The 12,379-nt window shown below is 38.8% G+C and overlaps 1 protein-coding gene across 3 annotated transcripts in view; it reads right to left on the reverse strand.

Annotated features, from left to right (window-relative positions):
• Positions 1–12,379, reverse strand: part of CADM2 (cell adhesion molecule 2) — a 516,061-nt gene that overhangs the window by 102,869 nt on the left and 400,813 nt on the right. For all 3 annotated transcript variants that reach the window (XM_048492993.1, XM_048492994.1, XM_048492992.1), the window contains one exon: positions 3,614–3,704. In XM_048492993.1, the coding sequence (XP_048348950.1) occupies positions 3,614–3,704 (91 nt within the window). The remainder of the gene's footprint in view (positions 1–3,613; positions 3,705–12,379) is intronic.

Here is a 12,379-nt window from a genome sequence, read left to right on the forward strand (position 1 = left end):
CTTCCTTTACCCCCAGGCTTCCTACCCACCCAACATATGTCACTTCCCCTATATTTAGGCCCAGCGAAGCTCTGTGTCTCTGCTGTGGAGTCAACTGTAGTTTCCTTTACTCCCCACCCAGCTTTCTCCTTTCTAGTTACCTCTACTTTCTGGCCTAGTGAGGCTTCTAGCCTCTACTGCAGAGCCTGCTGCAGCTTACCCCCATCGCCACTGCCACTGATCCAGGCCCAGAAAGACTGCTGGCACCCTCCTGACCTGAGCAGTGTGTTCTCTGTGCATATGTAGATAAATACCCTAGAAATTTGGTAAAATTTGGATTCGGATTTATTTGGGCATAAAATTATATGTATGCCCAAATAAGAGAAATAACATATTTGGATAAACCCGAATATTCGGGTATATCTGAAAAATTCAGGTCCGTTTGATTTTTTTTTGTATTTTTGGGTGTTTTGCATGTTTCAGCCTGCAGGGGGTGCTTCTTTAAAGCTAGCAGCACCTAAATTTCAGAGTATCATCTGCAGACTGTCCTAATGATACCAGTTGAGTTTGGTGACGGTTGGTTCAGGGTTCAAATTTGGTTCAAAGTTATGGACCCCCAAAAGGGGTGTCACATCCCCCATTGTTTCCAATGGGTGCTATCAGGAGATGGGGGCTACCCCTTTGAGGCTCCATAACTCCCCCCCAAACCAAACTTCACCAAACTGTGAAGTTCAGTGCAAGCTCAACAAGACTAATGTCATAGCAGAAAATAAAAGAATAAATCCAAGCACCGAGTGAGCAATTGTGCAGAAACCCTGAAGGGAACACAAAACAACTCTTGAAAAGAGAAAAAAAATTCTCCTGAAGCTGACAAATAAATCTGAAACTGACAGAAGAAGCCTGGCAAACCTGTTGAGCTTCCCTGAGATGCAAAATGAAGTGTGGGGGAAGAAAAGAAACGGAAGGGAAGCCAAGTAGGGAGAACAAACACTGGCTCACAGTCTTCCTGGTGAATCCGATATATCTCTGGGAGTTTTTGAGACTTTGTATTTGTTTCCTGAAAATTTGCACAAATATTTGGGAGAGCTGAATATAACAATAAAGTATTCTGGGATATAAGTTTTGGCTAAGGTTGATTCAGATGTACAATCCTGTTAATTACTATAAAGGATATTCTCTGTCCTGTATTAGATCATATAACGTATTTGACATATACCTTCTATTTAGGAACGTTTGTTACCAGGGATTTTAATCAATATTTTGCTAAACATTTCTCCATTTTACTAATAATTTTGCCAAGATTTGTCTTCCATGCATCAAACTGGTAATTTTCTGTGTTTTGCCGGTAATCTGTTTCTGATTATTGGTTCAGAAAGATAAGTGAATCCAAGAAGACAAACCATCCAAGTGTCTCTGTGCTCCTTGACACCCAACATCAAACTTCAGCATTAAAAAGACCAAAAAAAAAAAATCCTCCAGAGATGGTACCTAATGATCTGTCAAGTATCTATCATCACATGAACTGCTTCTGAATAGACAGAGCAAATTTTAGTTCTAAATTTATTAGTGATAATTTCTTTTAAAAGTCCAAGATATATGAAAATATGTCATTAATATTCTCATTAAATATTATATGCATAAAATAAGACTTGGGGAATATGGCATGCAAAAATATTGACTGAATAAATGCATTTTATATTGAACCTCACTGAATAAGTGAATGATTGGGGGTACGTAATCAATGGGCACATCCATTTTGTGCTATATAAAATCTATTTGACAACATGAAACCATTGCACATTTCTGTTGAGAAGTGCTAGTCTGAATTAACCCTAGAAGATTATTATCCTTTCCAGTGTTCCTTTTTTTTTGCTTTAGAATGCCCTTTCTTTTTCTCATACAACTACCCATCCTGCTTTAGCCCCACTCTACAAAAGAACATAATCTTAAGTAGAAGCAAGGTCTAGAAGAAGTTATTGTGCAGATCAGAAGAACCATCATGACCTTGAGCTCGTCACTCATTTTCAGTTTAAACCAACTTCACAGAGTTGTTGTGAGATAAAATGGAGGGAGAGGCAAACAAGGTAAGCCACTTAAGGTCTCCATAGTAAAGAAAGATGGGGTAAAAATGAAGTAAATAATAAATTATTTTCTATGAGAGCATGCACTAACTTTCATATATCAGAATAATCAAATCATTAAAATTGCAATCTAGATGGGGGAAGAGTTGAAGTGGTTAGGGATAGTGCAGTGGAAGTGGCACTGTACTACATCCCCAGGGACTTTGGGCAGCATGAAAAATAGGGTATTTTGAAAAATCTCTTGCTGCCCGAATTGTCCCACAGACCTAACAGGCTTATGCCACACAAAAGTCGAGAATAAATCTGTGAGATCTGAGGGCGGTGTTCTTGGGCTGGAATGCCAGTGGACGCTACCTGGGAATGCCAGAACCCCCCCCCCCCCATTGCACTGCCATCTCCTTGGACACTGGAATAGCTCCGCAGTCACACTCATTTTTTGGTTTGCCAATTGTGGAGCTGTGGGGAGGCCAGATCCCACCATTTGTTCCCTCCACAGAAGTGGGTGCCCATTACACTGCTGGAGGGGATAAACACATTGACACAGCCCTCTGCCACTCCCAAAGGCCATCCCCCCATCTAGATTGGGCTGTAGATGTGCCAGACTTTATTCCTTAATACACTGTCTACCCACAATCTGTGTATTTGGAATAAGATAAAGTTTCTACCTTTCTCTTTAGTAACCTATCAAGTAGATAGATTAGTTTGTAATAACATGACAGATACATTGGTTTGCATACTGCAAATGTACAATTTGTGCCCATTCTTAGCTTTTCAAACAAAAACAGAACAAAAACAAAGCCAGAACCATGCTGTAAAGTCATCAAAGTTCCTTCGGGTACTAGAATCTCGAACTTATATTAGTTATCTCAACATCTCAAAATAAAATCCCAAAATTAACAATATGAAAAGGGTTATACATGAAATTTATGAGTACATTTTAAAAAAAAAACATTTGAATTATTTTTTTGAAATGACAGATTCAATATATTCTTAAAATGTGTCAGGCCATGTTAAGGTCTGTGCAGGAATGAGTAAACAAATTTCTGGTCAGTCTTAAAAATAGACCACTACTTTAAAGCTATTTTAAAAAGTGAGATAGTTGAAAAGATAATTTGCATAAATCATTAAATTTCCAATTACCATGTAAATGACAACCAAAGCAAGCGCAGAGTTCAATATTTTGGTGTTAAAAAAGGTGTTGATTTTAGAAGTTTTTCATCAGATGAGAAGCTTTGAGAATATGTACCCATCATCAGATTGATGATATGAACAGCAAATAAGCCTGCAATCTTTTCAGGTTGAAATGGCTTACTTTTTAAAAATACACAGCAGGAATGCTTTCCCAAAACTAAAATAAATGATAAAGTAAAAGACCAGTCTTCCATAGGCACTTAATGAAGACATGCTTCAAGGGTTTTTCTATACCAGAGATCACTTTACACCCCAGGACAACAGGGGGGGGGGGGAGAATAAAAAGCAGAGCTTTGCAGTCAGATACTGCAATCAGAGGAGAATAAAGAAAATAAAAATATATTGCTTGTTAAATCACTTACAGTGGTTTTCCTTTGGATTCACAAATCAAAGTTATAGATTGTCCTTCTTCTGGCCACGATGTGGAAGGTATAATTTTAACTGAAGGTATATCTGGAAAAAAAAATGTTCCATTAAATTACATGTTTATGCCAAGGTGTTTTATTAGATAAACAATTAACACAAATTCAGATACTACTTAAAGGTGAGTTTGAAATCTTCAACTTAGTTTAAGATGCTATCAGGTGTTGAAACATTATCTCGCTAAGTGCTCACGATTCTGTAGTAGCAAATAAAGATGTCTGGAAATACCCATGAGAACTAGACTGTTAAACTACTATATTCACAAATCTGAACAGAGAATTAAAATAAAAAGTTAATTTACTGACAATCAATACTTTTTTTGTGAAAGTATGTAAACAATTTTATAAAAGTGACTACAGTAAGCGTGCATTTGAACATGCATATTTACTGCCATGGTCTCTGAATAGTAGAAGATCATATGTTAAAAAAATTCCCAGAGTATTACAAAATATATGCTTTTTAAAAAAAAGTATTTCCTACCATTGAGTGATATTTAGTATTAAAGTAACAAAACCACCATGATAGAACTATAAGGTAATATTATCAATGGAAGATATATACTGACAAACTGCTTTATTGGTTTTGCAGGGCTTCCTCCTCCTTAGTACTCCCACAGCTGGCCCCAATTTTTCCTTCCATGCTGGTTGTGAGAGCCCAAGAGTACAATTTCAGGGGGATTTGAATTTCATGATTTGCTGCAGGGACAGCAAAAGCTCCATTTGAAAACTTTGTGCAGTTAATGATTCACTGGATGCAAGTCAATCTCTGCTAAGTTCAAAATGATATTTATGTTTTGAAGCAATTAACTTTGACTACAAAAGCAACTTTTATCACACTATGCATCATAGTTCAGTTTAGTGTCATACCAAGAAATTGAATGCAGTCAGAACACAGATGAGAAGATGAGCTTAAGGTTTCTGACTGAGTTCTGTGCAACAATCTGGGACACCAAGTGAAAGGGTGCAAAATCTGGTTCATACACACCCTTGCCAAGTATCTTCTACCCCAAACGTGTCACGAATGCTCTCCTTTTTCACATGTAGATAAATGCTGCTATTTATCAATTCAAACACTTGTGGTAATAACAACTGGCTACCAGTAATACTGTGTGACCCAGCATTCACACAAATGGGTTATATGGTAGCACTACTATGGCAGCACAAATGGGTAATATAGTAGCACTAAAATACTTTTAATAGAATACCTAGTTATAAGATAGTTACAAGCAAAAGGCAGGCATGGTGGCATTTTTTCCTGGCATTACAAATATAATCTTTGCTGTAACACAAAAATAAATGTGCTCTGAAAAAACTTTCAAAACATGTTGGAGTGTCCTACTTGGAACACAGCATATTTATATGGTTGAATACACAGATGCAACAGCCAACAGAACCTCTTAGCTTTCTCTTCGTATAGCTGCCAATTTTAGCACTGGTGAAATTAATGCAAGGGAGCTGTTGGACTGGAGTGGAGTAACAGCCCTGTAGGGATGTCTCTCTTGGTATGTTCTCCAGAAAGCACTTAGATCTGAGAATAACTTGCTTGTAGACTAGTCTCAGCCAGGGGCAGGGCTTTTGGACCCTGGACCCAGTTTGGTGAAACACTCTGTTCAATGAGATCGGGGCCCCGAGAAACCTTATGCAGTTCCATGGGGTCTGTACTATAGTGTTGTTCTATTAGGCATACAGTTGAGGGAGTCATTATACCATCTGGCCTCTCCCCTCCCTTCTCTCCACCAAGTTCACCATCAACCTCTTGAAAATAATGAATATTGTTTATTGCCATCTCGTGACTGTCAAAATAATGAATCATAGGAATCACTGGATACTTTAATGTTTTATATTGTTACTATATTATATTGCATATTTTTGTTTAAAATGTTGTGAACTGCTCTGAGCTTGAAAGGAGAGGAGCAACATATTAAACCTAATAATCTAAACTAGATTTGTGGAAGCACTGGGAAGAAACCACAAGAAATGGTAGGTGGGAAGTACAAATCCTTCCTGCTACTTCCATCCATAGAGCTGTGCTGATGGAAGATCAAGGAAGATCCCCCCTTCCCCCTTCTCATTGTAGACTGCTAGCCCATGCAACTGTTACTGCACATTCCTGTATCACAGGAATAAACTTTCCCTGGGTTGGAAGTGGTTGTGGGGTAAAAGATAAAATGGAAATATCCACACTTCTTATGGATGAAATCCATAGTAACTTTGACCAAACATATGCCAGTGTTAGGGAAATATTTGAAAAACATTGGCATTTTCTATCAGGAATCCCTGTATGTCAACGTCATCTATTGTTTACTTATAAAAGCACCAGAGGTTTCGGACACACACTAGTCTGAAGTAAACTGAGTGGCTCAACAGTCATAAAAATGGGATGGGAAACAGGGTAATCCCCACAGGTAATTTTCCTTGTGTAAATTGCCCTGTTTGCTGTCAGTGTTTCAAAACTAAGGTATTCCTTGGTTCATCTCAAACCAAGAGCTATTACATGAAATCATTTGTAATCTGCAATTCCAAGGGAGTGATTTATGCTAGAAATGCATTTGCAGATTATATTAGGGGTACGTGCCATTTCCCCCCCAATAATTTTGGGGTTTGGCTTAAAACACCCAGAATTTTTTTTTAAAGCTAGAAAAAGATGAATCCCCATACCAGCTTTTTTCATTTGGGGGTTAAATTGGGGGGGGGGGTGTTAAAGCCAACCCTGAAAAATTCCGAACTGCAGAGGTGAATGTAAAAATTGGCTGAACAAAACATCTGTATTCAGCTCTGCTGCCTCCCACACTGCTTCTGAACCCAAGTGGACTTTGAAGGAGGCAAGAGAGAGCTGAATGTAGAAATCAGATGAGCCAATCCTTGCTTTCAGCTCTACTGGCTACCTGCCTTGTCGGAAGCCCAAGTGGGCTTCAGAGGCCACAAAGAAGAGCTGAGTACAGGGATCAGCTGAGCCAGTCTCTGCATTCAGCTCTGCAGCCCCCATTTTTTTAATGGCAGCAGAGAGGAAGCAGCTAATTGTTTTTTAAAAACTATGTGTAATGTATGACAGCTTTGTTAATTTACAGTATGTAACCTATTAGAATTAATTCTGTTATTAATTTAGAAGAGTTTCAACATCAATGTTATGTATCATAAATTCAGTGAAGTACAGGGCACCAAAATGCTTAGTTTGGCTTTCTAGTGTTTTTTTTTTAAAACCAAAAGCAAATATGACTGGGAACAGGAATAACAGAGTTGATAGTAAATGCTTATTCATTTGTCTACATAAACAGTGCATTATGGGCCAATTTGGGGGTGGGCAAATTGCTTTCTGGATGCAGAAGGAGCCTGCATCAGCAGATTTACCTTCCCCAGGAAACCTCCCCCAGCACTGGGGCTAAAAGGGTAGTGGCCTGACACCGTGGACCTCTGGATCACTTGAACAAGGTTGTGGGTGCTAAGCCAGCACTCCTATGCCACAGCTTCTCCTGCCATTGGTGCAGCAGGGGCATGTCATGGGTCTCCCAAGGGATGGAGTCAATTGTCGTTGGCTTTCACCCAGCCTTTGGGCCAGGAATGCCGCAGCTCAGGCCTTGGAGTCACACCACCCAAAAGGGTGCATAACCCCATTCAGTTCAATGGAGGGTTTTAGGTGGCTGGGGTGTTTTTTCCTTTTGACAGAACCCCTGCCTAAAAACCATTTGGAGATGGTGTGGCAATGGAGCCATCCCTATATATGGTGCCTTCTGGATTGGGCTGCCCATCAAGTTTAAGGGTGGCACCAAAGTATTCAGGATGATGAAAATCATAGAAGATTATGAAGCGATTCGAGAAGATTTCTCCTGAGTGGGTGAGTGAGCAACAAGAGATGATGCATAGTGGAGGAAACACAAACTTTCCTAACTTTCAGTATAGGTTGATAGGGTGTGAAGTGGTGGAAATTGACAAGGAGAAGATCTTGTGGTAGTAGAAATAATGCAAAAAAATACCGATTCAGGGTGTAGAAAAAGCAAACACCATGTTGGGATGCATTAAGCAAGAGATTGAAAAGATGTAATGTCACTGTATTTATACTATTGGAATCTTATGCCTAGTTTCTGTCATCATATGTTTAGAATAAGATTTCAAAATACTGGAAGGAGGACAAGGATAATTAAGGTGTTTAGCAAAGGGAGTAGTCTTCTTGTAAGGAAAGGCTAGGTACATATAGGAATATATGGGGTGAAGAAAGTAGATAGACATAACATTTTCTCTCTCTTTTCCAGAATGTTAAAACTAAAGGACAATTGAATTGATTTTAAAAAATCAGAAAAATCGAAAGGAAGGAACTGCCAGTGGATATAGTTATTACCATTAGCATATATTTGTTTTGACAGGAGATCAGACAGATTCATAGAGAACAGGTCCATCACAGGTTACAAGCTTTGATGACTAAGGGAACCTGCCTATCCAAAGGGAGTTGGGCCTCTAAACACCTGTTTGGCCACTCTATGAAACAGGATGCAGGGCTACTGATCTCATCTGTCTTGGGACTTCCTGTATAAGGTTGTTCAGCTTGAAAAAAAATCAATTTTTTTTAATCTGGCTACCAGGGAACTAAAAAAAAATTGTATTCCTGGTTTCCCGGGCTACAAATGCCAATTTGTCATTCCGGTCCTGGTTTGTTTTTGTTTTGGGGTGTGTGTGGGGGGGGGGGAGGGAGAGGTGTGATATTATTTGACTCTATTATTCCCTATGGGAAATCTTTCTGGAGAGCTGGAGGGAAATGCACCAAAACAGCAGCAGAGCTCCTGGTATCTATTGCTTGAATAACCTCCATATTCCAAGTTAATTGGACCAAGAGCAGACATAACCAGGTAACCCAAAGAACCAATGCAAAACCAAGGAATCCTGGAAGAACTATGGGACAATAAGACAAGCCTAACACAATAAATGTACAATCTGAGAATCTAACCCACTGGCAAAACAGCGAATCACCCAAGTCAAACAGGACAGGATTGCTGTTGCAAGCCCAACAAATGTAACATCAGACAATAGGAGCCAAAGTGCAATTTGAGAACTGAAAGCAAGAGTCCACTGCAAAGAAATAAAAGCACAAAAAACAAACTTGTTATGGAGCAACTCACACAGAGAATACTATGCTGCAAAATCAACAAACCCCAAGGACAGAATCAAAATGAAACCAACATAGCAAGCCCATACCAAGCTCCAGGAAGGCACAGACACAACAGAAAAATAAAGAAAACCAGTCCTGAGTGCCTTAAAAAGCTGACTCATGATCTTTCCCATTATTAGCAATTATTTCTGAGTTTTGTGGGATCTATTCCCAGTACGTCAAAAACCTTGGATACCATCTGGAGACCAAAATATACTCAGAAAATACTATTTCTATTTATCCATCTATCAAGACTAGATATTTCTGAATGCACATCCCAATGTTCTTATGATACCTTTTATGATGTGTTTAAAGTAAGACTTAAAAAAAATACTCTTCTCCCCTGTTATTCCACTTCCACCTGAGATCTCCCCTATTCATTCTTTTTGTAAGAAAACAACCTATGACAACTCATAATACTCGACTCAGTGCAACCATTCAGAAACTTCATAATGCTTTTGTAGAAGTGCACAACTTCAGATGTATTTTAAGGTGACTGACAAGTTCTTATCAAAATTTAAATTGAAGAAGCAGGAGTAAAGTATAAGTAAACCACATCTCTGAACAATGTAAGAATGGGTATAAAAGCTTTATTTTTTTAAGTCATCATGTGTCATTTAACAATTCTAAATTTCAGCAATAAGTTTTTATTCATATCTGGTGAAGGAAGGAAAGTAAGAAAAACACCATGAAAACAAAAACTACCTTACTGTATCATTCAAAATATGTTTAACCATCACTCAATATCTTGTAACAGTTTCAGTACAGGAAAATATTTGCATTCATGGAATAAATGATAAGTAGTGGGCCAGATTCATAGATTAGTTAGTTGGTTAGTTTACAAAAAAAAACAAAAAACAAACAAACAAAAAACTAAAACTAAAAAAGCTTAGAAAAGTAATGGCTACAGAAATATTTACAGTTATAATGATAGGGACTGAGATTAATCAGATGTCATGTCATGAAACCATAGAGTTGGAAGAGACCACTAAGGTCATGCAGTCCAACTCCCTGCAATACAGGAGCACACAATCAAGGAAATCTACACAGATGGCCATCCAGCCTGTTTAAAAATCTCCAAAGAGATTTTTTTATTTTATGTATTCTGTGTAAGCATACAGCTTGATTAACTCTTACTATTAATCTCCCTTACTATCAGGAAGTTCTTCCTAATGTTGACGTGGACTCTATTCTGGGTTGTACTGTGACTGTTCATTGAACCATGCCCATTTTAACTATGGATAATTTGTGAAACCAGGATTCCATTTGCAGACAGTCATGCAAATACTAATATGCCTGGTTCAGTTGATGCTTTACTTGATGTTGCTCATCCCCTGCTTTTCCTAAAGAAACCAGGTTGGTATTCTAATCTACAATAGACTGATGGATGTGCTGGAGAACAAGATTGAATCTCTTATCCTTAGAGGCCCTCACATGCCTAGGACCTGTTAAGCCAGAGGGAGATATTATTTTAGACTAAACAAGAACATTATAATAAGAATTACACAATCAAAATTCCATTTCATGATGAGACAGCCAAGTGACCATGAAAAACTGCCACATCCCAGCGAATCTCAGACCAAATTAAATTATTAGTGTTTACACTACGCTTACATTGCATAATCCTCAAGATTATTTCTTACAACACAGACCTGTCCAGTAAACTAATCAAGTCCTAAATAGGATAACATCATTTGCCCCATTTGCATCTCAGTGGGATTCCCCACCACTGGGACAAAAATACACAGATTTTAAATATGCAACAACCTCATTTCAGTATATACCATAACTTACAGACTGCTTTCCACCATTTGTATTTTAGGTTTAGTCAGATCAGTTTTATCTCACAGCTGTTCCTCCATTGTGATGACTCTCAATAATGCTTATGTTTCAGGGTCAGACAACATATGGACTATTCCCCTCCCCTATCTGCTGCCACTGCGTTTGTTGCAGCACCTCTATCCCTATGTTTCTTGCTCCTGACTGCTTCCCCCGCCCCCATCTTCTCTTTGATTGGAACCCTGCTCCAAAAACTTCTCTCCTCCCATAATGGCAACATATTCCATGTCCCATTTTCCTTTCGCCCTTGGACACTGTATCATTACTCTTCTCTTGACTCTTCTCTTAGCCTTCCTTTGTTAACCACCCCCCTCAACAATTTTTCCATTATTTTCCTCTGATTCTCTCTTCCAATTCAAAGTTTGTGCTCTTTCTGCACCTTTCCCCTTATTCCTTCTTATTCCTTTTCTTCCTTACTGGGGACAACATGCATACATCTAAAGTTGGGCCCCACTTGGTGTAAGTCATCAAGTTAAATATAACCATTTGTATTAAGAGTTAATCAAGCTGTATGCTTACACAGAAGACATAAAATAAAAAAAATGTATGGAAACCTTGGGACTTATTTGCTATGTTTGCTAATTGCGCAATCCAGAGCAGACGGGGGGGGCGTGGACAGCACTGCTCCATCCCCTCCAAAGGACTTTCCTATTAAAAGGCATAAATCCTCCATAGTGGGCAATAGAGATACACCATAAAAATCATGGCATATCTCTGTCAGCACCTCCGCCAGCATAAGGGGGGCAATCTGGCTTTGGAGGCCAACTAAGGTTAGCCCTGCCCCCTCCCCCAGCCTGCTCTTGGCCACATCAGTGCAGCATTTTGTACCAACGAGCCCAGGGGACAGAGCCAGCTTCCAGGCTGGGCACTGCAGAGTCACATGGTGCCCAGTCATGGTGCCCAGTCACCTGACTGGCACATTTTCCCCTTGCACTGGCAGAAACAGCATTTCTCCTAGTGCAGGGGTGACAAGCCTACAAAGAGAGATTGGCCTAAAAGATGAACATTCTCATCTAGACCTTAAGAGATCTACACAAATTCTTAGCTTTTTTTCTTACATACATTTTCTTTGGAATTAACAAAACTATCATTAGTCTTAGTTCTGTATTATGAGTATATTTGTCGCCAAATCACATCTCTCAGATTGAGCCCATTAGTTTTTACAAGTTAAGACAGTAAACTCTAATTATTGTACAACACATGTCTTCAAAACTAAGATGGAAAGCTAAGACATTTCTTACACTATATTCTTTGCAATATAACAGAGACACTCCTAATAATCACTCAGGCTAGCAGTCATTTTCATTGACGTCTGTTGCATATTTTTTTCCTTGTACAAACTTGGTTTCCACAATTCTTCTTCTGTTGGTATTTTGCATTGGATATTCATTTTTAATTAGCAGTAGTTCTATTCTTTCATGCCTTGTTAACATTTTCATTTGGATAGTACAGCTTCCATTAGCTCTCTGAATAATCACTATTCATTGCAGCAGAGTCCATTTCTTCCAATAACCTTGCTCTGACCTGATTACCAGTTAAAGTACAAAAAACAGTGTCCAATTAGTCCATCAGTTCATGTTCAAATTCACATGAACTGGCTTTGTTATAAAGATCTGTAACATAAATGCCTATGGTCTCCCCTGACTACAGCTAAAGAAAACATTTTGTAGTCTGTTATGCTTACTGGATCATACTAGAAACACTCAGATGCACCACAATCACCCCTTCTC

The sequence above is a fragment of the Sphaerodactylus townsendi genome, linkage group LG04, assembly GCF_021028975.2.
Source record: "Sphaerodactylus townsendi isolate TG3544 linkage group LG04, MPM_Stown_v2.3, whole genome shotgun sequence".
Lineage (NCBI taxonomy): Eukaryota > Metazoa > Chordata > Lepidosauria > Squamata > Sphaerodactylidae > Sphaerodactylus > Sphaerodactylus townsendi.